The 27,210-nt window shown below is 41.2% G+C and overlaps 1 protein-coding gene across 3 annotated transcripts in view; it reads left to right on the plus strand.

The window, feature by feature from the left end:
• Positions 1–26,141, plus strand: part of nedd4a (NEDD4 E3 ubiquitin protein ligase a) — a 32,037-nt gene extending 5,896 nt beyond the window's left edge. The window contains exons 5-29 of one of the 3 annotated variants that reach the window (XM_086106993.1): positions 1,364–1,417; positions 12,023–12,073; positions 12,467–12,528; positions 12,651–12,753; positions 13,044–13,207; positions 13,295–13,403; positions 13,639–13,791; positions 14,336–14,419; positions 15,252–15,368; positions 17,335–17,538; positions 17,792–17,869; positions 17,949–18,003; positions 18,105–18,163; positions 18,261–18,326; positions 18,405–18,634; positions 18,776–18,897; positions 19,939–20,009; positions 20,135–20,230; positions 20,537–20,610; positions 20,702–20,762; positions 20,847–20,906; positions 20,991–21,098; positions 21,824–21,920; positions 22,047–22,119; positions 23,375–26,141. In XM_086106993.1, the coding sequence (XP_085963119.1) occupies positions 1,364–1,417; positions 12,023–12,073; positions 12,467–12,528; positions 12,651–12,753; positions 13,044–13,207; positions 13,295–13,403; positions 13,639–13,791; positions 14,336–14,419; positions 15,252–15,368; positions 17,335–17,538; positions 17,792–17,869; positions 17,949–18,003; positions 18,105–18,163; positions 18,261–18,326; positions 18,405–18,634; positions 18,776–18,897; positions 19,939–20,009; positions 20,135–20,230; positions 20,537–20,610; positions 20,702–20,762; positions 20,847–20,906; positions 20,991–21,098; positions 21,824–21,920; positions 22,047–22,119; positions 23,375–23,474 (2,451 nt within the window). In that variant the 3' untranslated portion in view covers positions 23,475–26,141. Of the gene's footprint in view, positions 1–1,363; positions 1,418–3,071; positions 5,641–12,022; positions 12,074–12,466; positions 12,529–12,650; positions 12,754–13,043; positions 13,208–13,294; positions 13,404–13,638; positions 13,792–14,335; positions 14,420–15,248; positions 15,369–17,334; positions 17,539–17,791; positions 17,870–17,948; positions 18,004–18,104; positions 18,164–18,260; positions 18,327–18,404; positions 18,635–18,775; positions 18,898–19,938; positions 20,010–20,134; positions 20,231–20,536; positions 20,611–20,701; positions 20,763–20,846; positions 20,907–20,990; positions 21,099–21,823; positions 21,921–22,046; positions 22,120–23,374 lie in introns of those variants that run through there. The other 2 variants (XM_086106992.1, XM_086106994.1) reach the window with 2 other exon arrangements.
• The last annotated feature ends 1,069 nt before the right edge of the window (positions 26,142–27,210 follow it).

The raw sequence follows: 27,210 nt of genomic DNA on the forward strand, positions 1-27,210 counted from the left end.
CATCAATTTGTGAACAGTGACATCACGATAAGCTGGTCAGAGCCACTTCGTACAGCCTATCAAAGAAAGCAGCATTTCTTGAAACGCAAATGATAGTTGTACTCTGTTTTTGCATTTGTTCAGCATAATACATGAGGAACAAACACAAGGCGATGTACATATTTACGAGCATGCTCTACACGCATTTGTGACACGTTTCAATGATGCAATGTCAGCTTAAGTCCATGTCTCAAGTCGCCTCATTCCCTAAACAAGTGTAGCTTCTGCCGCTTCGCTCCTCTGACAATCTTCCCGGTCCTCGCATCTCCAAATGGACACGTGCGAATATGTGGCCCACAGCCAATCAGAGGGTAGCTGCACCCTTCACTTTCTCTGATTGGTTCATACCACGATGTGCTGAATGTCTATTGTTGAACCAAATAGATGTTTTTCGAGTCGCAGAGACTCCCTCCCATACTCCTCGAAAGGGGTAGGGGTGTCTTGTTTTTTTTGGGGGGGGGCGTACCGTTTAGGCATACTGTTGGCACCCAAAATGGTCTCAGTCTCGAACTTTGACTGGATACAATCATTTTTATATGGATGTGCATTTATTATATTTGTGGGTTTTCTCCGGGTGCTCCGGTTTCCTCCCACATTCCAAAAACATGCATGTCAGGCTGATTGGACGCTCTAAATTGTCCCTAGGTGTGAGTGTGGGCGTGGATGGTTGTTCGTCTCTGTGTGCCCTGCGATTGGCTGGCAACTGATTCAGGGTGTTCCCCGCCTACTGCCCGGAGATGGCTGGGATAGGCTCCAGCACCCCCCGCGACCCTAGTGAGGATCAAGCGGTTCGGAAAATGGATGGATGGATGGATGGAGGTTATACTTGTATATTTTGCAAGTGAGCGTGCCACCATTTTTTGTTTGCACACACTTTAGGTTGTGCTGCTAGTTTGCTGCACAAATCCACCACCTGTTTATTTCACCGATGAGTCAATGTTGTTAATGCGCCAAATATGCAATTAATAGACTTCAGGATGTAACCATTATTGCAGAGTTGTAAAGTCGACGCGTCATCTCGTCGGTTCAACCCCTTTGGCATATTGAGGCAATCAAGCGCTCACGCTCACATTCACATCGACGCACCATTGAGTGTCTTCAATAAACCGAACATTCATGTTCCAAGAATGTGCGACCAAGTTGGAGAACGTGTAACCTCAACTCATGAAGAGGTGCTAATACTAACCGCGACTCCTCCTTGCTCTCAGGAACGTACCATGAACCTGCAGTACTTCAGTTTAAACGTTTAGCCTTGCTGAATATCTAGCGTCGTTGAACACAGCTGATCAGTCATTAAGTGGTTCTGGTATCCTTTATATTTTAGGTCCATCCCAGGAAGCACCGCCTCCTGCTGGAGGTGTTTGATGAAAACCGCCTGGTAAGTGATACGCACATATCCAACCTAAAATGACTTGCCCGCTTGGCTGACTGCAATGTTGTCATCTAATTGCTGCTTTGTACGTGCCTGTCGTACAAAGCATAGGGATGAATTTATTGGGATTTTGTATCCGCTGAGAACATTTAGACAATCTGCATTTTTTAATGTTTGGGAACTTTACGCACCCGCTTGAAATACTGGTCCTGTTCAGAAGGCCCTTTGAGTTCATACTGTTGTCTTCTACCTTGGACCAAAACTTAGAGAACTCCTACAACAATCACGCCTGAGTGGATTGTTCTGGTGTTGTTCCTTACAACAGATTGGCTAATGAGATTATGGCAATTCTCCTGAGCTTTTAGAGGTAGGCTTTAGTGTTACAAAGGAAATTTTTGTACACTCAAATTCAAACTATGAAACAATATTAGTATTTCATTTTGTCATATTTTATGGTTTCAGGTAATGACGTTTTATTTTGGCAGATGAGGAAAGGTGAAGTTAGGTTTGACTGCCTGTTAAAGATTAAGCGGCCCTTATTTTGCCATGATGTACAGCATAGTGTTTGACAAACGCAGCTCCGTATTTTCTGAAGCTGTAAATACGGGTAAATCTCTATTTGGGGGGAGGGGGAGAAACATCCCAGCACACATTGCCTAAAGGAGTTAAAAACAAATGAAAACGGTTCTCACGTCCCATGGGCTGTTGTGTCCAGATCATATGAATGTTCGTTCACATGTGAGGTTTTGCATGTGACTAGTGCATCATAAAACACTTTCAGAAAGATCATGTGAAGAGATTGCCGATGAAATGTATTTGCCGAAAATGCATTTTCAAATTCTTGTTTACATGGTGGATGTGAGACTCTCTGAACTCCTGATTTGATGCCAGGAACATCATGCTGCCCAGAGGAGTTGCCCTAGTGGAGGTCTGCATGGAAGGAGCTCAAATTCACACATTATGTCGTTTCACTTTAGAACAAAAACAAGATGTTACTGAATAAAAAGTGCCTCTGCTCCCCTCCATTTTGCTATTTCTAACAATCACTTCTCCAAATTAGAATTCAAATGATCAATCAACTCATTGATTATGAGTCCTAGCCCTCAAATTTTGTTAGCAAAAATAGACAAAAACAACCACCTTATAAATGCAGTGTACCGTGCACATACGCAAGTTCGTAAACCATGAACAAACAAGGCTCTTGACCGGAATGCGCTGGGTTTTTCCTGGCTCAAATTGTGTCAGATGACAGTAGTGTCCTGCCCAAGGCTTGTCCACTCTTAGTGTATGAAATTATGGCAAGTAAAAACCTTCCTTGATCTAATATCTGTATCTGATGTGATTCTGAGCCACGTCTAAGTTTTCAAAAAGCTCTTTGTTTCTGCTACCTTCAGTTCAGTCTGCATTGTTTTACATTTTCACTGTCAAAAGTCAAAGTCACAAAAATCATGGCTATTGACAATACCGCTTTTCATCACCCTGTTTTGGGAGTACTAATTGCCTTGGCATGGGACAGTACTCGAAGGTAGTGTTGGTTGGAGCTAGAAACACTGCTTGCATTGATTGATGGACTACAAAATGACACCAACTGCAATAGAATGGGGGGGGGGGGTAGTTATTTATTTATTTGTTTTTAATTAAGCGCTACAGCTTCGCCTTTTGTCTACTGTTAGGCCTTATATGTTTCATGACAGCATATCTTGAATAACAGTGACGAGTGTATGACATTCAAACTTCAGCTTGCTACTCATGCTGCCCACGATCTCTCGATGGTTTTATAATCAAATGATATTAAAACATCGTGGCGATCCTTTAGGCTTTTTCTGCCTTAAAATAGGGCCACGTAACCATTGTAAAGGTGTCGAGATTACTTTGTACATTGTAATAGTACCTCAGAGGCAGAGCGGGTCATTGTGCTACCACAGATGACTGGACAGAAATGCACATGCGTCATCCATAATTTATTCCATGCACCATCAATTAATAGCCGGTCACAAGGTTTAGAGCATGGTCATTTAAATAGCACAACCTGGTTCACAATAGCCCACCATGAATAAACAGCAACAGCAGTGAAAGGAAATCAGACCAGTCCAGACAGTTACACGAGGTGTCGTATAACAGCAGTCACGCCACAGTCAAATCAGGTCGCCCTTGCTCTTATCTTCTATTTTCTGTTGGGGGGCAGATAATGTTACAGATTTACAACTTTATTTCTGTTGCTAGCAAAAGCATGCAAGCGAACTACCATTGAATGATATTGGTTATGTGATTTTGTTTACCGCCCTTGTTTTCAAGAGAGTCATTTAGATTCATTTCCTTTGATTTCCTGAAATTCAATAGCAGCGGGTAAAAATATTTGAGGGGGCACCATGCTGCAGAAAGATTAGAAGCCTAGCCGCAGCAGGAAGTAAGAGTCTTGAGCGTGAGAGGGCAGAGGCAGAGGTAACAGTGTACCAGTCCTTCGGTTTGAGATGCAACATAGTAGCATACAGTGTTGTTTTTGGATTCGGCTGTTCACTTGACTGAGGCAATTGGACAAGACCGGAACTTTGAGACACTGAACAGCCTGGAACCCGGGTTGAACGTAACTAGCAGAAAGGTTAAGGTTATTAATCACTTTAGTGGCAAAGTGTCTGTCCTTTTAACTTCAGAAGAATTTGGGAATTGCTCATTGCAAAAGGTTGCGTATTTGGGTCACATCTCCAAACAGAACCACTGACCTCCTCTAAGTAAAAGTTGCGATCTGCCTGGAGTGGAATGTAGGATGTCACCAGAGCTATTTTGGCTATCTACACCCACTAATGATTGTGATCGCAAAGCCCGACGGGGAGCAGTTGCTTTGCTTTGCTTTTTTTCCCAACCGCCAACTTTTATCATGCAGCGCACCTCAGTGCTGCAGGGGTTAGAGAGTTAAACGAATGGCACACCGGCTCCGTCTGGACTTCGCGTCAAAGAGAAGCCACACCGACCCGCTGTCAGAGTGTCTCAGCAGCCATGGTGAGGAGAGTGGAGTCATTTTGTCAGCTGATAGCCTCGCAGAGAGTCTGGCGCACAGTTCTCTACACTTCAAGGTGACTTCGCTGTCACCTGACCATGGAAATTTACAACGCTATTCTTCAGTGTTGATACCCAGGGTAAAAACAAAAGGATGTAGTCAAAAAAGTATTGTGCAGATCTCGCTACAGCCCTGCGCCACGCTCAATGGAGACCCGGATGGCACTGTGGGGGATGGAGACCCTGGGACTATTGAAAAAGGAGCGGTTACAGGCTCGGATGGGGGTTCGTGTAGCAGCAGTATGGCCAGCGATGCCGGATACTGGAGTAGCAACAGTATCTTTGAGTCAGAGGCTCCAGAAAAACACAGGACTACCCAAGAGAAGAGTGTTCTCTGCTGCAAGTCCAAAGTTCCCCTGAGACGTTGTTCCTCCTTGGTTATTTTCCCCAAGAGCCCCTGCACCACGCCACCTGCTTCTCCGGTAAACCCAGTTGCTCTTCCTGCTCTGCTTGAAACAAGAGCCCCTCTCCAGACATCTGCCACTGATTCCTCACGGGATGACGAGGAAGTGACTTGGAAAAAGGAGTTTTCCACATCTACAAGTGGCCTACATTGTCTCAAGGGAAACCCTACATCTGAGTGTCGGGACAGTAAACATATGGTACACTTTAATGTTCCCTTCCAAGACGAATCTAAATGCAAAGTGGTGGACAGGAATGATACGATGGAACAGTTATCATCTCATGATAACTCTCATCATTGCTCAAGGAGCGTTCTGCTACACTTTGCCCATCAGAGACCAGTTCCGGCCGGGAAAGGAGCAGCGTCATCGTGCGAAGTCAATACAGAATGGCTTGATGCTCCCTACTCAGTTGCAGAGCCTGAGACTGAGCGCGACACTAAGAAAAAATTGTACCGTAGTACCTCGGCTTGTTTGTTCTCATCTGTGAAACCGTCAGAGGAAAAATTCTGCGGCTTAGCAAAAGGGCAAGAAAAGTTTGAGAAAAACCATGGCCACCGTGCCTTTCAACGCAGCTTTTCCCTGGAGGTGCCCTATCCGAACACTGGGATTTCATGTCATGTTTCAAACACAAAACTTGGTAGTACGTGCTCTCCGCATGTGCATATTCATCTGTCTCCATGCTGTCCAACTAAGTTACCGAGCTTGCCGAATGATACAGACGCAAGCTGCAAAGGGAACAGTGCTGCAAAGAATTTAAGTCCAAGTGCTGAGGTGAGTGTCTTTGTTTGAACGATGCCTGTTGCTTCCTGATCCCTGAGTTGAAAACTCATATATTTCTTTCTGACTTTTTTCCCCCCTCAAGGCTATCAAAGGTAGTTTTCATTTGCGTATAATGTTGTTAAACCGGTTGAAGAAGATTCTCACAGCTTCTAGTGACATATTTTTGAAAGAGTGTGACGGGTGCCGAGTCGTGCAACGCAAACGTATGTGTCAGCAAAACACTGTGCTCATCTCAACCTTAATTTTGCTTGTTCATTGTTCAAGGCTATTCATTTTGCTAGACCCGTTATTGATACGTTCTGAATAATTTTCTGCATTGAATATATGGTAATTTCGCTCCATATCACTCCACTGGTTTTATCCCTGAGAGTCTTTATATCGACAGTTAGCTCAACATAATGCAGAAAAAAGGTACACTCGGTGACTAAGATTGTTGTAGTTAGATCACGCAGTTAAATGACCCCGATGTGGACAATCAATCAGATATTCATTTATTTTACTGTCAATCTGTTCGCAAGGATTTTTTTTAAGGAAAAGCCCTGAAATATTGAACCTCGAATGGCCTAAATTAATGATCTTTGAGATTCGCAAGCATGCAACCTGTTTTATATTGCTTACAATATAATACCATTATTCTCTTTGCACTATGAGTAATCTCTCTAAGTATTTACCCAAGCTAATATTAGTGGTGAGAAAAGCACTGCACCGTGCTGATATAAATAAAGTGCTTCTGAAATATTGCCTGTGACTCCAGATAGTCTGGTGGTCTGTAGCACGGCTCAGTCCCGTGGATTCAAATTTAACAGCGTGATACTAGAGCAGCGCACAGCTACACTAACCATGTCTGGAAATGGAGTGGGATGGTATTGGTGGGTGTCAATGTTGGCAGGGTGGGAGCGTGAGCCTTTCTCAGTCAAAGCATGGTGTGCGCTCTCCTCTCTGGGTGCCCCTGTCATACTGTGTTTGTTAAGTATCAAGTGTGTAACCCCCCCGCACCCCCCGCATTTAGCATCTTGTCAAGTAAGAGTCTGCAGTATTTAAAGTGCATCTGTTGGAAAGATCTTGCTGTAATTCCCAATTTTTTTGTTGTTGTTGTTGTTACTTGTTTTGTGAGGATTGTGTGTCATGATCGTGGCTAATTATTTCAACCTGGATTTTCTTTTTTGCAATCTGTCCGGTATCACTGAGTAGCAGGATTTTCCTTTCAATAAGACAAAAAATGAGTTTTATCCCATTGGAGAATGAGCAACAAGAGCTGTTAATCAAATAATGACCTCTACTATAATTGATTTCTGGTGGCCATTATAACTCAAGGTGTGTTGTCCACTTTTAACAGGTCTTTTCTCCCCACTTTTTTCAATCAGGTAATAAAAAAACAGGTAATAGTTGTAATCACCCCCATTTGAAGATTTGCACACATTTGCTCACAAAAAAACATAACTGTTGAAACCAACCTTGTCGATAACTCTGTTGGAAACCAGAATCGCCGTGCGTACTGAGGTATGTGAACAACATCTCAGATGAATTAAAATGTGGCATTTTCCTGGTCACCTCTGAGATATTGTGAATAACAGCATTTTGTGTTGTGCGTGACGACATGATGATCGACTGGTTCGCACGTCCACTTCACAGTGCAGAGGTGCGGGGTTTGATTCCAGGGCCCAGCCTTCCTGTCTGGGGTTTGCATCTTCTCCCCGTGCCTGCGTGGGTTTTCTCCGGGTACTCCGGTTTCCTCCTACATTCCCAAAACATGCACCGTAGGCTAATTGAACACCCCATATTATCCCAGGTTGTGATTGTGAGTGGTAATTGTTGTTTGGGTGCCGTGTGATTGGCTTGCAATCAGTTCAGGGTGTACCCCGTTTAGTGCCCGAAGACAGTTGGTATAGTCTCTACCACGCCCGCGAACCTCATGAGCGTAAGTGGATTAGAAAGTGGATGGATGAATGCATGTATTATGTCAGGGGTGTCAAATTCATTTTTGTCACGGGCCACATTGTAGTGACCGTTTTCCATGGAGGGCCGTTATGACTGTGAAACCATATAAAGAAGTCAACTTCTGTAATGAAGGGTTTGGTAACAAGAAAATGCTCTCTTATTTATTACATGTGAGAAGTTGAAATTTTTGTCGAGATTTTAGCCATTATCGTAGAAGTGGACATGTTTGATTTGCTTTCGCGAGGCCCCATAAAATGATGTGGCGGGCCAGATCTGTCCCCAGGCCTTTGGTTTAACACCTGTGTATTATGTGTTAGCATTAAGCTAGCAGAAGGCAATGTTATGTGGTTGTTTTAAATAATTGTCTTTTGTTTTATGTTTAGCTTGGCAGTAAACTTTAACTGGGATAGTCAATAAGTAGCTTTAAGCCCCTTTCATCGAAAAAAAAAATGCTATTTACTAATCCGTTCTGCCAAACTGCTGCTTGCTGTGAAGTTGAGTTCACTGCCACCATACAACACTCGTATCTTTAACTTTTGCTCCCAAGTCAAGGTAAAACATTTGCCAGACGAAGGCTCCTTTGTCGAAAAACTCCCAAGTAGCATCAATCATATCTCAAGGCACCACTCTGCTGTGAAAAAAAAAGATTATGGAGGGATGCGACATTTACCAAGGAAGACTAGAATTCAGAAATATTATTTCTTTCTAATAATATTTTTTCTTGATTTAATAATGAATAAAGCAGAACTCAGTAGTCAATTGAGACTACATTAGGACTGGAAAGATTAAAACTAGACCCATATGCAAAAATGCTACATCATGTGTTTATTTCACAATAAGTTTAGTGGGGTGTAAAAGCTGAGTAAAAATATCTTTGACGCTTGGGTCAACTGTTATCAGCACATGGATGATGTCATGAGTTAATGAACAACTGACCACAAGTTCCACAAGCCATCTTCAAATGTGTATAAATATATATACGACTTAGAATCGCATTGCACACGCGCACATCATAGAGTGATAAGATGTCGTTTAAATGTCCAGTGATCTCACCAATAACATGAATATCCGCGACATACAACTTGACCTAAATGCCATTATGGAGGCGCTTGACAGGCTAAGTGGTGCAGTGCACCTGCCACCCTTTCTGTGTGGGGGCCATGGTTGTCTACATTTCCGAGTTCAAGTTGGAACTCCCCCAGATTCCTTCAGGAGTGTTAGCGTTGTTATGAGAATTAATCTCAACAGGATCAGAGCCCAGTAATTTTCCAAGACCCGCCTTGCGATAATACAGTGTAAATATGTAAAGCAGTAGCAGAAGGGTAACTTGTTGTATCCTAGTTATTTAGAAGGCCACACTGATACTGCATTGTATTGGATTTTCTGCTGTCGTTTTGGTGCCGATGACCAATTTAACAATTTGTCAGTGAATTTGTTGAATATATTTTTAATCACCTGATCAGGCCGGCTTCATTTTTGACACTTTGTACTATTGCCGTTTCAATAACACAAGCTGGCCTGCTTGTCAGAAGTTGAGGTTTCACTTTCACAAGCTCTGCGCTCCACCTGTCAAGTAGTTTAACATTGCCAAGTGGAGATGAATATCACTGACGATACTTTGCTTCACCGATGCCTCACTGTGTTGACTCTTTGCCACAAACCTCAAAAATGAGCCGAATTTAGTCACAGCAATTTTCTGGCATGCTTTTTGAAAGTGTAATTTTGCCGTTGACCAAGTACACGTTCATTGTTTGTGGATGATACAGATAAGGAAATGTCCAACGATGTTTTTAAAACCAGCTGGGATTCCCATCACTTTTGGCCTGTGAAACACTGCGCTGACATTTTATTGAAAGGATCGTTTTCCCCATTTAGGCACAAGATCATTTGTACAATTTGACTTCTGATCTTTCGAATCTGACTTGTTCTAAAAGGGTATTTCAAGTTTGAACATGATCGAATTCAGATGAAGATGCATGGATTCATTAATGATGAGAGCAAACTACAATGAACCTCAGTTCTTGGATAACACATTGTGGGCATATGGAGGCTATATAATGCCATTTCCTTGTTTAGAAAAATAAATATTTTACTGTGTACACTTTTTATGATTGTGCAAAAGTCAAGTCCATAGATATTAAGATTTATGCAACCTATAAAAAATACACACATTATTAGAACCAGCATCAACCGTTATTTGGGTTAAGAAAAGATAAGATAAGATATCCTTTATTTGTCCCACACTGGGGAAATTTACAGTCTACAGCAGCAAGATTGTGGGAAGAAAGAAAGAAAAAAATATATACAGATATTACAGTTACAGTGGACTACAGTCATAACCGCCGCATTTTAGCAGTTAACTAAACTATAGGTTATTCAAATTCAAAAGGGGCGGCCCGGTAGTCCAGTGGTTAGCACGTTGGCTTCACAATGCAGAGGTACCGGGTTCGATTCCAGCTCCGGCCTCCCTGTGTGGAGTTTGCATGTTCTCCCCGGGCCTGCGTGGGTTTTCTCCGGGTACTCCGGTTTCCTCCCACATTCCAAAAACATGCATGGCAGGCTGATTGAACACTCAAAATTACCCCTAGGTATGGTTGTTCGTCTCTGTGTGCCCTGTGATTGGCTGGCAACCAATTCAGGGTGTCCCCCGCCTACTGCCCGAAGACAGCTGGGATAGGCTCCAGCACCCCCCCGCGACCCGAGTGAGGAAAAGCGGTTCGGAAAATGGATGGATGGAAATTCAAAAGGGAGTTGAAGATCACAGAATAAATGTGTGCACAAGATACATAATACTGAAAAAATGGTGTAAATGTCGTTTGACAGTGATGACGCATGGAGTGAAAGGAAGTGTTGCCTTGTGTTCTGGCACATGACTTTCTGTTTCATTGATCATCACATAAAAATGCTGCGGCTTTGCCAGTCTGTTTATTGTCTTCCTGCATTTGGTTATTTTCCAGTACTAGCCTATTGACAATGGAAATACATGTATAATTGGGCAGGTCCCAGGGAGAAACTGGGTCTTGAGCCGAAAACCCCGACATGACACGTGCGTTGATGGCAGTGTCTTTTTCACTCAGGACTTTCCGAGCTGTGCTATGGTTAGGATGAAGGATTCTCTGATTTATATTTGTTCACGTCAACACCATATACAGTACTGCCGTCAGACACTCCTCTGCTGTTAGGCCTCTCAGCATTTTACTTTCCAAAATGTATGATACAGCTGCTGTAATTATTTGGCTTGTGCCTGATTTAAGCACAGTTCCATCTGCGTAATAAAATATGATTAAAAAAAAAAATTCCTTTCAAGTAGAGAAAGATTTTTTAAAAATGTTTTTTGTTGATCAATATAAGATGTTTTTCAAAATGTTCCCAACATCAATGTGGCCTGTAAACGGGACCGCTCAATAGAATTGTGAAAAATCAATATTTTTATTGGGGGAAACTAAAAATAAACAGCTGAGCACGTCTGGCTGCCCAAGTGCACCCATCCTCTTTATCTGGTTTGTCGAATTAACCAATGAAATTCAAGCTCATGTTGAGCGAGATTCAGCACACACATGCTGACATTAAAATATTTCTCGAACTCTGAATACTTTCGAGCTGTTCTATTTGGCTTTTCCTCAAATTTTTTTCTTTTTTGCTTTCTGAATTTTGCGATAATACTGACTGCTATTTTAAACTATTCAGAATTCCCTACACCTTGACACATTTCCCACGTGTGTTTGGCCGTTTTTTTTTTTGCCCCCCCCCCCTTGCCCTGGTCTAATGAAACAAAATTTGACCTCTTTGGCCATAATTTTAAAAGGTATGTTGAGTGGAAACACAACATGTTTGTCTCCAAGAGAACACCATACCTACAGGTGACGCATGGTGTTTGCAGGATCATGCTCTGGGGTTTTGTTTTTCTTTTTCAGCTGGACCCTGGGGCCTCAGTCAAGGTGAACAGAATTATGAACAGTTTGAAATAATAGCGTTTGCACAAAGCGTTCAGGCTACTGATTGGAAGCAAAAATAAAAATGACAGGCAAAGCCTACAAAAACAAGATGTTTTTGGGGGCGAGGGGGTTATCAGAGGCACTTTAAACGGTGGCTAGTATGTGGTGACTGTTATTTACCATGATTTTGAATATGATTCATTAATTCTGCAGGGTTATTTATGCATTTGTTTATTTTTACTTATTCTCTCAAATTATTTATTTTGGTTGTAGAGGTGATAGGTCACATTAATGATGGAAAAAGTTTTTAAATCATTTATCTTGGTCTTTTATATCACAAAACCCTGGCATTTAAACAGGGGTGTGTGGACTTTTTATATCCACTGTACATAGGCTGATCATTTTAATTTGAGTATTTAAAAATAAAAAAATTGTATCCTAGTACAGTACTGCCAAGTCATGACTCATGTGCACGTGTTTGTGTGTCTTTTTCTTATCAGACGCGTGATGACTTTCTGGGACAGGTGGATATTCCTCTCAGCCAGATACCAGTAAGTTATTGGCCAAGAGCAGACACAAGTCCTTTGTTCATTGTGCTGTATCGTTCATGGCCACTGCATGCAAGTTGGTTCAAAGCACAAGCACAGACCTCCGCTTTGCCCAACTTGCCTTACCATCACATAAATATGAACACCCTTAGCGTTGGGTCTGTTCCGCATCATTGTCACCCGTTATGGAAACACGGTCCAAGATGTTTATGTCACATTACTGCGTTTGTTTTATGGTCAACAAAATGTTCACAAATGAACCCTTACATGTACATGTGACGTATATGTAAAAATGTACATACAACGCTATGGCTCAAAAATGCCTTGCCTCGGTCGGAATATTGAAAAGTATTTTACTTTTTTGTTTTATTATTCTGTTGTTTTTCTTCTTCACAGACAAATAATTCACCTATTGCGAGGCCATACACATTCAAGGATTTTCTGCTTCATCCCAGAAGGTAGATGTCATGTCTATTTATGCTGTTAATCTTTTGTTGTCCATTCCAAAAAAAACAAACAATTGGCACCTTTAAAGATATGTATACATAACAAAAATACTTTAAAAAATGTTTTTGTGCAGTCACAAGTCCAGAGTTAAAGGCCATCTGCGACTCAAAATGACCTACATCCCAAGAAACCCCGGTTCAGGCGAGGAATCAACAGATCAAAGTGACAACACAGATGTAAGTGTGGTTTAGAAACAACTACTGTGTCTCATTGCATCTTTTCCAATAGACCACAATGTTATGGCACAATATAGTACGACCGAACGCACGTCACTTTATATTCTGAATGCCCATATAACGTAAAAATGTGTAAAACGGATTAAAATCTCTGATATATGTAGTAGAGTTGCAAAAGATTAACTGCAATATTTAGCTTACGGTTCAACGTATTAGTTTCCCTACAGTAGGGGGAAAAATATATATACAAAGAGATCGCAGCATGAATATATTTGCTTTTTTTTGCGCAGCCTGCATGGGACCTTTTGGAATCTCAGGACATGTCAGGCCCCATGCAGAGCGAGCAAACACCTGTTCTGCCGCCTGGCTGGGAGGAGCGTCAGGACAACCTGGGAAGAACCTTCTATGTCCACCACGAGAGCAGAACCACACAGTGGAGGCCACCGACGTTACAGTTAAGACACGATGATGACATCATATTTCTGGTACGAGACCGACACAATGCTGCGGTCGTGATGGTCAGTGTATTTGTGTCTCGCAGTGACAGTAATGCAGACACAAGGCGACAAAACAGTGCAAGGCAGAGGGCGGAGAATTATATTACACGCAGACAGATCTCAGACCCTGATGAGACCACGACACAAGATGAGGTATTTTCTTTTTTTTTTACTATGAAACAACTTGTGATTATGACTCATAATTATAACAATACTGCAAACACATTTGTGGCTTAATCACTTCACCTGTTCACGTTTTATGTAACAATGAGCTGTAAATGTGGACTGCACTTCTTAAGCACTTATCTAGACACAATTTTTCACACGTTATATATGTAAATAACCTAACCTAAAGTTGTTTGTTTGTTGTAACCGTCCTATTGTCTAGGAATGGGAGGTTTTTAGAGAAGATGAAGTCCATCCGAACCAGGGCACCCCGCTCACGTCGCCCTCACCTCAGATTCCCCCTGCGATACAAATGTTGACTGAGGAGCTAAGAAACCTTTATAGTCCAGGGGCCACAGCTCGTGAGCACCAGGTGGTGAGTCTTGTCTTTGTTACATTCCTCTAAGACAGGATTTACCAGCCGTTTTGAAGCTGAGAGCTGCTCCTTGGGAACTAATGAATGCAAATGGATACTGCTTTGCTCAACACTTCTGAAATAACAAATTGGCTGAAATTACCTTTAAGAATGGTATATGTTATGATTCAAAATTAATACTAGAAAACACGAATCATGTTAATGATTTCTCACAATCGTTAGAAAACAAGATCAATATTTATCAATGTGCAACATTTTATTTAGAAATCTATAAATCTCTATCAGTGTTTACATTTTCAAATTATCACTTCCACAACATGCTAGAAAATCACAATGTCCCATCATTGGTAACCTATTTTTTTAGGATTGGCCCGCGAGCTACTCACGTGGCCAGCAGGCATCACATTGTTGACCCCTGCGCTAAGATTACAAAACTGAAGTCAAACCAAAATGGGATCAATATGTAATATGTGTCTCAGAAATGCCAGTTTCGACACTAATGGGCAAGTCTTGTCATTGACGCTTCTCTTCTCTCTGCTTGCAGGATCATGCATGCAATTCAAACCATTCCATTCGCACAAGAAGTTTTCACACATCAGCATCAGAGGAGCATCCTGTTAATTCAGCGGTATTTCCTTCCTTTATGAAATCATTCATTTTCTCAGATTTACCAACCCAAATTTACGTTAAAACTGTTAGGTCTCTTAGCGCTCAGGGTGTACTCGGTAAATATAGGGAGATATTTCTAAATACATGACAGTACTGTATACGTTTGCAGATAGTTGATGAACACTTGTGAAGACTGAGAACTGTGTAACACTGAATTGTGAGGATATACCATGCAACTGTTTTTTTGCTATTTTAGTTTTCCTGATTCTTAGGCTGTGGCTAAAACAGGTTGGGGTCCGACATGAGTCCCCCCCGACCCCCACCATATAAAAACTTGACCGCCTTCGTTTGAGCAGTGGTTATCTGACGCAATTGAAAGATGCATTTAGCGATATAGTTATGCCACACCCCTTTCATTGTTATGCTCACTTTGTGCTGGTGGGGACACCGCTTTAGAGCGGCTCTTTGTCACAGCTTGAAAAAGGCCCATGATGACTCGTATATATTGTACATACTAAATTCCAGCCACCAGATGCTTGAAGTGGATATGCAGCATTTTCGCAGCTCAAAAATATTTGAATGGGAAGAATGTAAGAGAGTTGCCCGACAAAGCAGCATCCGTTTTTTTCAGCATGCCAACACACCCACAGCCTAGCAAAGCAAAGACAAGGGTTGGATTTGATGTCTCATTTATCATATTTGGCAATTTCTTCCATCAATTTCACAGGGTTGTTCAACACTCTTTGTGGGGTGTCAAACTCAGAAGATGTTTATTTTTGCTCCACTGGGACTCTCAGGATTTCAATGGGTGATCTCTGATCATTATTTATTTTAATTTTATTCAACAGCAGCATCAGACCTCTACGGGGCTGCCTCAAGGATGGGAGGAAAAGAGGGACACTAAAGGAAGACGCTATTATATCAATCACAATACCCGAACCACCTCATGGATACGACCCCACTTGCAGGTACAGCACACAGTTGCATTTTTATTTTGATGAAAGACCATTGTAATTTTCTTGATGCGTTTCTAAATCCGTATCATTTTAAGGTAAGTGCTGAAAATATGCGCAAAGACAGATAACAATTTTAGGACTGAATTTTTTTAGTTATAGCGTGAAAATATTTGCCACTTTCTCGGTTGTCTGGATTTTTTTAGGCAATGCTAAAATGGTGGTCCAGTGACACACTTGGGCCCCTGGCATGAGTCAGCCCTCCCACTATATAATCCATCCATCCATCCATTTTCCGAACCGCTTGATCCTCACTAGGGTCGCGGGGGTGCTGGAGCCTATCCCAGCTGTCTTCGGGCAGTAGGCGGGGGACACCCTGAATCGGTAGCCAGCCAATCGCAGGGCACACAGAGACAAACAACCATCCACGCTCACATTCACACCTAGGGGCAATTTTAGAGCGTTCAATCAGCCTGCCATGCATGTTTTTGGAATGTGGGAGGAAACCGGAGAACCCGGAGAAAACCCACGCAGGCCCGGGGAGAACATGCAAACTCCACACAGGGAGGCCGGAGCTGGAATCGAACCCGGTACCTCTGCACTGTGAAGTCGACGTGCTAACCACTGGACTACCGGGCCGCCTCCCACTATATAAGTTATTCAATACTGTCATTGTCACAGTAGTAATAAATCCGTGGCCCATTTCTACCAATATAGTGTGAAGTTAGCCATCTTAGCAGTGCCTCACAACTCAAAAAAATGCCATGTGCGGTGAACCGTGGAGAGCTTCACTGTGAATTGGCATCGCTCGTAGCTATGCGCCACTAGTGGGCTCACGGACCAGCATTGGATCCCCCACTACTCCACAGCCTCCTCACTATGTGGATAGCCGCGCAGCAGAGACACTTCTAAAAGAAAAGTTAAGTGTTTTCTGTGTTCGCTAGCTCACAGGCAAACATGCAAACGAGCCAACGAGCTCGCCAGTCCAATTTGTCAACACCTAGCTCTGTTGGGTGTGGGTGGTGCCCGCATAACAGACACGCTTAAGGTAACCTTAACTGTTTATTACATTTGCCAGCATGTGAGCTAATGAGCTGCAGATACTAGTGCACAGACCGTACGAAGGAATGTATTTGATAGACAGGTGATGGACAAGCAGGGTTTGTTTCTAGTTCCTTAAAGGACACACCTATACCATTTTACAGTTGGAAGGCAGGTTCTATTTTTGTGACTTTGGATCCTTCTTTATTTAAATTTGGCAGGCTTGTTAACAATACTCTCTGTTTTGTCAAATTTACAAGATATATCTTTTGACACTCTACAGCAGGGGTGGGCAATTATTTTCCCAGGGGGGCCAAATGAGAAGCAGAAAATATTGTGGAGGGCCGGGCCAAAAGTTAGAAATAGAAATAGAAAATAAAGAAGATAGCACAATGTCTTTGTATGCCAGGAATTCTGACTGTAATTTCCCCATTGCGGGACAAATAAAGGATATCTTATCTTAATAATGGAACATTCTCCTCCACCATCACACTCAGCACCGGTTCTCCTCAAGGATGTGTACTGAGCCCCCTGTTGTTCACGCTCTACACATTTGACTGCTCTCCGACTCTTATTAGTGGTCCAGTTTGCGGAAAGTTTTTAACATGATAACAATCAAATCACTCTAGGAAATGTTCATTTACTCGAGCCACAAGCAATTCACTCTGAGCATGGAAATTGCCAGAATCGGACTGAGTAAGAATCGCTTCCTTGTTTTTCAAAGTCTCATAGATTTGAGTCTTTCCGACTCCAGGCGTCTCCTGAAAAACCAAATCAAACCTTAATTGTGCACCAATCTTCGGCGGGCCGGATTAAGAAGACCAACGGGCCGGATCCGGCCCGTGGGCCGTAGTTTGCCCACCGATGCTCTACAGGGTCAAAACAAAAACATGCACTCTCGCTATAACATCTTTTCAAATGTTCTTTTTTTTCCTGACAGAGAACAAATTCAACACCAATAGTTCCACACAATAGTGTGAGTACACCATCCATACCGCCTGCGTCCCATGAAGTATCTACCCAGAACACTTCCAGCCTGGAAGCCGCAACTGCATCTGGCTCCATGCCGGTTGGTTGGGAGGTCCGCAGCGCTCCCAATGGAAGACCCTTTTTCATTGACCACAATACAAAAACGACTACCTGGGTGAGAACTGAAGGTGTACAGTCCTTTGCAAAAATTGTTGGCCACTGTTATATTTGTTGATCTAGCAATAGAGTAAGACCTCGATCAAATCATCCCTCTCCAAATTGCAATCTGAGTGCAATCTGAGTGACCCATCTATTTTGCAATCAACCAATTAAAAACTCATACCTGCACCGTTTTGGTCCACTTCAAACGAACCCCGTATGTTCGTATTTCCCGGTTGAGTGAAAGAAGGTTGTTTGCTTCTCATCAGAAAGATCCCAGGCTTGTGACTCCTGTTCATGTGAGGAGGAGAACCTCACTTGATCCTTCTGATCTTGGACCATTGCCGGTAAATTCATACGAGAGATCCATTGAAAGTCTTTTTATATGTTTGTCTGAGCTTTTGTTCACATTTTTATTCTCCCCAGCCTGGTTGGGAGGAGAGGGTCCACTCAGATGGGAGGATATTCTACATTGATCACAGTGAGCGTCTCACCTCATCTCATCCTTTTATCGAGAAAGAGAGAGAGAGAGAGAGAGAGAGAGAGAGAGAAAACTAATAATCTTCTGTCTGTATTTTACAGACACTAAAATCACACAGTGGGATGATCCTAGATTACAAACTTCTGCAATAACTGGACCAGTAAGTATAAATTGTGTATCACATCTAATTCTCACCTGTGTGCATCATTAAAAACGGAGTCGCGGATTGATTGGTTGCCTGTATGCTTTGTCGACAGGCAGTGCCTTATTCCAGAGATTATAAACAGAAGTATGACTACTTCCGCAAGAAGCTGGAGAAACCAGTGAGTGTTGTCAACCTTTGCTGAGCAACCTGCTAGTGTGTTTTCTATGTAGGAACTATAATACATATTCTCTTGCAGGTCAACATCCCGAATAAATTTGCGATGAAGGTGAGACGAAATGCAGTACTGGAGGACTCGTACCGCCAAATCCTCCTAGTTAAGCGGCCGGACTTGTTGAAAGCACGACTGTGGGTGGAGTTTGAGGGTGAAAAGGGTTTGGACTATGGCGGTTTGGCCCGGGAGTGGTTCTTCCTCATGTCCAAGGAGATGTTCAACCCCTACTATGGGCTCTTTGAATATTCTGCCACGTGAGTTCAAAACGGTGCTGTTGGAGAACATTTGTGCGGAAATATATTTATATTAAAAACATGAAAAAGCATTGAGGCAGGTCATCTAAGAGAATGTTACGCCTTGAAGGAATATTCATTCTGGTATGGTTGGTCTTTCAGGGACAACTATACACTGCAGATTAATCCCAACTCAGGTCTATGTAATGAGGACCACCTGACTTACTTCAAGTGCATTGGCCGTGTGGCAGGCATGGCAGTCTGGCATGGAAAACTGCTTGATGGTGAGTCTTCGTTCACTTTAGTATGCACTGATCACATAGAGTTGGCATATTCAATTTTCAGGTGAAATTTCAGTATGAAACACAGACCAATGCGCGGGGCCTCCAAACTTTGGTTAAAGGCTGAGAAGTCTTTTTGATTGAAAGCAATTTGTTTTTCTTTTTTTCTTAATTCATGACTTAATAATGCGACACAATGCTATGTTTGTTCTTCATGGAAGTATTGTGCTGCTGTCTTGGGCAGATTTCCAAAACAGATTATGAATCTCAGTGGAACTATTCTTGGTTAAGTAAAGATTATAAATGAATGAATGAATAAATAAAAACCTTTTTACCACAAAAGACCTGAGTACAAAAAAAAAGTACCGGTAGTTGAAATGGTAATCTGTTATAAATTCTGATCAATGTTCTTTCTCATCAATTACAGCAAAAGACAAGATTACTTATTCGATTTTTAGATTTATTTATTCAATAATAATCCTCAAGAAGGATTTTGAAGGCTTTATACTTTATCTAGCTGAGGAAAGTGGCAACATTTCTCAAATTCACACTGATTTGATATGCACTAGAACCTTTGCAGGTAACTAAATTTCTCTTTTTCAAAAAAATTTTAATGTTACGTGTCCACTTTTTCAGTGTTTTAGTACTTTTTGCGCAACTTGCTCTTTTGTTGTAATTTGGTTTGAATTTGTTTTTAAAATTGTTCCTGTCATCATGCTGTTCACATTTTGCCATCATGAGACTAAGACAACACCTAAACATTGAAGTCAATTGAAGAGAAGCAAACAGGTTGTGACCGAAATGCAGAGAGACTGGAAGTCACTGAAAGGCATAATGTAAAAGTCCTTGGGTAGTTTCTCAAACTGTTGAATGTTGTGGGGGGGGGGGGGGGGGGGGGGGGGGGGGGAACCGCAAGTTATGCAAAAAGTAATGAAACATGTATCCTTAAATTTTTGTGCGTGGTTTAGTTTCATAACAATGATGGATTTTAGGACTGTAGATTAAATTAAAGTTTCTGACCTTCTATTGTCAATGTACATCAAGCTTTCTTCATCCGACCTTTTTACAAGATGATGCTGCAGAAACCCATCACCCTGCAGGACATGGAGTCTGTCGTAAGTGTCCAAATTCAAGTACCGGTAGTCTCTTCGTGTACATTCTGTTGTGGTGAATGATGAATTCGTTACAAATGAACTCATGACTTTTTATTTATTTCATTTATTTTTTGATGTCTAATCAGGACAGTGAATATTTTAATTCACTCAAGTGGATTTTGGAGAATGATCCAACTGACCTGGATTTGATGTTCACCATTGATGAGGAACTTTTTGGACAGGTCGGTTCTTTGTCATATGTCTGCCTTATTCCCTTCTTATAGTGCAGTGAAAAAGTATAGGGACAGATAGTTTGGGATATTTTTTGTGTGCCTAATAAATTCAATTTTCCTTCTAGAAACGGCAGTTTGTATTTCCTTGGGTAGTCTCTGTGTGTTATTAAAATGGGTTTGATGAACCAAAACCTTTGTCTGTGATAAATATGCAAAGAACACAGAAATCATGAAGGGGGTATATACTATTCCACCGCACTTTATATTGTTTTGACACCTTTTCTGTGTAACTCATATCCGGATTGCCCTCACCAGACTCACCAGCATGAGCTCAAGCCCGACGGTGCAGAGATTGTCGTCACAAATGAAAACAAGAAGGAATACATCCAGTAAGTAACTGGAGAGAAAAAAAAATTCAAAGCAACACTTTCAAACTATTAATGTTAAATTGTACTTTCCACACAATTTTCCCATCCACAGTCTTGTGATGCAGTGGCGCTTTGTAAACCGTATCCAGAAGCAGATGACTGCCTTTAAGGATGTAATGACACTTTTCATTGGCAAAAAAAAAAAGTTCACTTTTTTTAAAGTTTCAGTAGCAATCTTTGCATGCTTATATTTCCAGGGATTCTTTGAGTTGATCCCTCAAGATCTGATCAAGATCTTTGATGAGAATGAGCTCGAGGTGAGTTTTCTGTCCATCTGTGATTTTGTCATTCATTTCATGAATGTGATTAATGAATCTCATGTTTGGTTTCTTGCCCCACAGTTGCTCATGTGTGGTCTGGGAGATGTGGATGTGAACGACTGGAGACAGAACACCAAGTACAAGAGTGGCTACAGCGCTGATCACGTAGTTATCCACTGGTTCTGGAAAGTAAGTGATGTTCCAAGCCTGGAGCCACAAGACCAAGAATCTCAGTTTATTGTCTGCTTCCTTTTAAGAAGAGCTGACTGGTTTGTACAAATATAAAGCACTCAGAGCAGCGATAAAATAAAAAGCCCAATTGCGTTAACAATAAGTAACATTGTTTTGGGAGATATGAGCTTAAGTTCAGCAACAATATGATGAACGGGCAATGAAACTATTCGCAGGCATCCTTTCTTTATTTTCTTCTATTTTCTAGCGGCTGAACAAATTTTAAATATAATCTACAATTGTAATTAAGCAGTGCTGCAAATAATAAAGACTTGTTGCTCTAACTTGGTGCATTAGTAAACGTAGGAATACATAATACTCGGTAGCCAGGGCACACACACTAGATGGAGCAGTACAATGTCCTGTTAATTGAAGCAAAAACTGTTTCAGTCCTTATATTGGATTTAATTACTAAATGCCATTACTCTATATTTTTAGAAAATACAATACTATGGAGTGGTGTCTTTCTTATAAAATAAATTCTAAAAATGTTTTCGTTTCGTTTTTTATTTGTCATTGTGAGGCAGGAACAGATTCAGGGCAAATTTAATTTGTATTTCAAGGCGCCACAGTTTTTATAAACTGATCTCAAAGGGACTTCATAGTTGGGGATGAATGTTTGATGTTGTTCTTTTTCAGAAGAGCTTCATTATTGTCCTTCCGTCTTTTTGTCGTTTTTGTAGGCAGTGCTGCTGATGGATGCCGAAAAACGAATTCGTCTTTTGCAGTTTGTGACGGGAACCTCCAGAGTGCCGATGAACGGTTTTGCTGAACTCTACGGTAAGATATATAATGTACAGCAGTTTCAGGCCACAAGTTTGCCGTCTTTTTTGGAATGCCTCTTTCACATGTTGGATAAATCTGTATTTACCCTTGTGTTTGTCTGCAATTTAATGAATTTTCCAGGATCTAACGGGCCGCAGCGGTTCACCATTGAGCTGTGGGGAACGCGCGACAAACTGCCCCGAGCGCACACATGGTGAGCAGTCTTCCTAGATTGTTTGTCACGTAGTTGTGGGAATTTTATTCATTTTGTCAAGCGATGGGCTGATCAGGGGTGAAGTATGCTGTATAATATAAATATTATAAAAAAGTACTCTTCTAATCAGACCCCGCCATATAAAATTCTGACCTTATAGAATTACTGTGAATGTGTGCAAACTAGCAATTAGGTTGCATTCCTCTCTCCTTGCTGCAGGGAGACATCACAGCATTGTGGAAACATTACAAGACAATGTGCTGATGTTTTTCAGGCTTTTTTCCTAGCACATTCCAAAGATTCTCAGTATTTAATGCTGAAGGTCTGGTTTCCTTTATCTGATGCCTCGTGCACCTTGCACCACTCTTTCATAAGTTAACGCACAAACACATGTCTTAGATCAATCATGATGACTTGACAGCAATACATGATAAATATGATCTGCCAAAAGAAAAATCAGCCGTTACTGTGAAGTGACCCATGTATATCAAATTAGAGGCACTCGAACATTGTGGCCTGACGGGGGATTTTGTTCGTACATTCAAAGAATGGAGCACTCGCACTCTCAGAGTAGAGTTAGGGCATCATCTTAAATTTCTGAACACACCCTTTAACTTCACAAAAGCAAACACCACCTGTGCGCGTCATCCTAAACTCTTTTTCAAAGCCATGAGTGATCCAATCTATACATGGCAGAGTTGAAATGAATCACTTATCTCCAGCGTTCGATTTTAACAAATCGAGCCTACCCAAATGTGTCTCACCTAACTTTTTTCACTCGTTATTGTCTAAAAAGAAATACGCTAGTTTGCTTAAGACAGGGCTATGCTTCTGGTTTATACAAATCTTTTAGCAGTTACCAGGGGGTAGTAACAGATGCACATGTTCATACACGGAAAACTGTCACAACTTCTCCGTAAGGTGCAATATTAGTCGTTTTTCTCAGAGGATAAAGAACATAGACTGTGAGTAGTTTTGCCTGTCTACTTTTTGTTGCTGCAATGTAAAACCCCAACATCTATGCTAATTTCAATAGCCCATATATGATGTTTTGTATTGTGTGTTAGCATCAAGCTAGCCGTTGTTCATAGTTTTATAGTTTGGTCAATTACACTACATATGATTCTCTGTGTTGCAGTAATCACCTTAAAACAGGCACCTTTTTGTTGATGATCAGCCACATTGATGTATATTGTGAAGTTCTCGTCTGGACTCTAATCGTGATTCATTTTGGATTGTCTTTCCTTCCATCAAGCTTTAACCGTCTGGACCTTCCACCCTATGAGTCCTTCGAGGAACTGAGGGAGAAACTTCACATCGCCATCGAGAATGCACAAGGCTTTGAAATTGATTAGTCAGTTCAATGACACAAAATGGGAAGCTATGTGGTGCCGGATGTTGTGATCACGGCCAGCAGTTGTGAGACGCACGAAGGACTGACAACTCTAGAAACGACAATGTCTGGAGTGACAGGTGTCGTATCTCTACAAGTGTTCTGAAGTTTACAAATCAGTCTTTTCACCTCGAGTGAAATGACAAACACCAACCATGAGACCAGAGCCATATTGAGGCTTTTCAGGGCCTCTCTGGAATTGCCGCCTTCTGTCCGATCATCTGTATTATAATTTTGAAACCAGTGAAATTTATCAATTTGTTTTTTTGTTCCTGTGATGCAGATTTAAATCAAATTATATATATTTTTAATGGCCATTTATGGGCCGAGCAACGTGGGACCCTGTGCAAGCCTTTGCATTATTCCGACCCTGCATGAGACTTTCATATAACCAGACAATATGTTTCATGCCTTTGTTTTCACGTCACTTTTTTTGAAAGGTGTCCTTTCTACTTCACTTTAGTTAAGTAGGGTCATGTACAAACTAAAGAGATAATTGTGTAAATAATACAACTCTTGTGGGTTCAGGTGTGGCATCACTGCCTGCATCTATTTGTTATTTAAAAGCAAACAAAGACATGACGGCGAAGTCGTCCACAGTGATGCCTTGAGATTAAATTCAAATCGTTCAGTGACCATCCTTGTAACTCAAAATGCTGACATTTCAAATCATCTTTCCACATTGAAATGAATGGGCATGCCATTAATCCATCATGTTTTCCCAACCAAAATAACCCCAAAAACATTTTGAAATGTGTTTTTAATGAGAGAGAAATGGCACTCTGTAATATTGTACTTCATAAAAATACAAAGTAATGATATCATTCAATAGAATATAAAAACTTAACTCTTTTTGTCACACTGCTAAATTCTATGACTACTGTATTTTGATGCTCCTTCTGGTCAGCATGCTTTGGCCACCTGGGGGCAGTAATAATACAGGCATTCAGATAGACATGAAGAAAGTTCAATTAAGCCATATTAATACTTGTTGGGGTTTTTTTCCACAAAGGATAGACTATATACCAATGAATATTGTTATATCTATTTACATGTGTTGTTCCACCATCAATATTTAAATGTTCATTGTTTGAAGCATTCTCACACCACCACATGCAAAGGTGAAGCTATTCGTTAGCCCATCTGAGACATTTCCCATGTGTTAGCATTAAGCTAGCGGACCTAAAGGCTAAGTTGTGTGGTCGCTTTCAATACGCAATTGTTTTCTTTGGTTTGAAAATAAACTTCAACTGGGGATGTCTACAAACAGCTTGATGCCCCTTTTTGATAGAATTGTTCACTTCTCTGCCAAGGTGTTGTTGCCAGCTTCGCAAAACAAAAAAATCATTCAAACGACGGCTCATCTCTCAAGGCACCACTGTATTCTTTAATTAAAATCTACTCCGACATTGAAGTCTTTTTGCCTTAAAAAATAATCTACTAAATGTCTAACAACTTAAAAAAAATGGATTGTTTCGATTAACTTGTATACATGCTTTTACATTATTCATTCCAGTATATTAGACACTCTGAGGCGGGAAGTGTATGCGCCTTAAATACAAAAAATCTGTGGGTTATGTGCAAGTAAGCCAACTACATATAAGTATAGTATATGGGTTGAAAATGTACCAATGCCAGGACCAGTTCAATGCTCGACAGATTCTCGTCCACATCCGTGTCTATGTACAGATGCAAAGAGGTTTGAGCATGTTACAATCCTATGCATCAAATGCCTCTGTTATTACATGCAAAACTGTTGCCTCCTACAAAATGATGAAGCTTTTACTATGGCTGCACAAGTCACTCAAGCCAAAAAAATAAATAAAACAGTCATTGGTGCACAGCTGCAAAACTCAACCTTTTATTTCTTTTTTATCTTGCCTTCTGCTTATTGTCATATCTTATACAAATCCGTCTACTGTACAGGAGTAAGATGTATGATCTTTTTTTTTTTTTTTTGCTGGACGGTAGCATGCAAAAACATGTGGCTGAATCATTTATCAGGACTCGAAATGCAGCGCTCAACTTAAAGCAAAGTTTATGTGCGTTGACGAACAATGTACTGTTCATGTCATATTGTTTATTCAAGATGGACTTGTCATACCGTGGTATTCGTCGTAAGTTTTTCATCAATATTTTATTCTTCTCGTCACGGACAACAAGGCCATATGACGCTTTTATAAAGTTACGTACTTTGTTCGTATCAACGAGTCTTACTTCTGAACTGCCACCTGCGAACTTCTGAAAATGATCCTCTGCTTCGAGTGCACCTGTTGAAATGTTTACATGTGAACATTGCTGAAGTTTAGCACATTCTCTTCTTTCTGTCTCGTATTCAAAATTATATATATATATATATATATATATATATACTCACGTCTTTTTGTCATAGATATCCATTATGTTCTAATTCTGAAAAGCAAGGACTGTTAAATGTGCATTTTGTCTATGAGATAATACATGGAATAATATTTACTTTCAAATGTCACCTGTAAGTGCATTATAGCAAACGTTCATGCTACATAATGTATATTAAAGCATGGAATGAAATGTAGTTTTGAAAATTTTAAATTGCTGATACCACAAACAAATACAGATATATTTGACTAATAAAGAAATGTGAAAACAACTCTGCCTCAACTTGGTGTTTTAATGTTTTTTTTTAAACGTTCTCAGTTCCAGCCAAGATGGAATGAATGAACTTTATGGTAAAATTAAAACAGTCAGCCAGTGTCGCATAATATCTCATGTTCACCTTAAGAGGTAATGAAATCAAAGTTGAACAGTACCAAAAATGTCAAGATTATCATGTATGGACCCCATTTGAGCATTTACTCCATAATCTTGATATCTTAAGGTCCATCCGAGTATGCTCTTTGTCCTCACTAGGAGACAAATCAGCACACAAGTCATATTAAAGTGTGCTAGAAGAATGGCTGTGTGCTACCAGGACTGTAGTTTTTTCCACTACCAATTCTTAGTGAAAGGCAGTAGTGGAAAAAAATGCTGGTAAGGCACAGTCTTAAGTTTTTGTACACTACTGGTGCCACTTATGGTGGGCTTTAAGTAAACCTTACTAGTAAACTACCGCCTAGCTCCTAGGTATATGTCACACACGAGTAGCCTCCTCGATCCCATTAAGTAGCACTAAAATACCATCTAGTTTTGCCTCACGACTTAACTTTATTAAGAGCACTTGTTGTCATCTTGCATCCCTCATCACGTTTACTGTTCACAAGCACGTGCTCTGTGGTGTGGACTCTTCCACATCTTCATGGTGGGAACCTTTTGTGTCCTTGAGCCATATTTTCTGCAGCCCCCCATCCACCCTCCCAACCCATTTGATGTGCACTAAAGCAACCCACCATCTCCTTCAAGGGGGTCAGGGGACAGGTCACACACGATTCAGGCCAACCTTTCGGACATCGCTGAGGTCAGCGGGGATGGGCGGGTGGCGGCCATGCTGTCAGGCGACCTGCGGGCCTCCTCGCTCTCCTTCCTCCTCCTCACCCTCTGGCCAGCATTTATAACTTTTACTTCATTGATCTGGCTCTCATAGGCCTACAATCTGTGCTATATTTGACGGCTGTGGGAAGGAACAGAGTACAAATATTTCATTGCTGTACTTAAGTGGATTTCCTTCATTTGCCACATTGTGCTTCAATTCAATGGCTGCACAATAAAGGCGCTTATACTGT

The sequence above is a fragment of the Hippocampus guttulatus genome, chromosome 3, assembly GCF_054856545.1.
Source record: "Hippocampus guttulatus isolate MCC_2025c chromosome 3, RoL_Hgut_1.0, whole genome shotgun sequence".
In the NCBI taxonomy this organism is placed as follows: Eukaryota; Metazoa; Chordata; class Actinopteri; order Syngnathiformes; family Syngnathidae; genus Hippocampus; species Hippocampus guttulatus.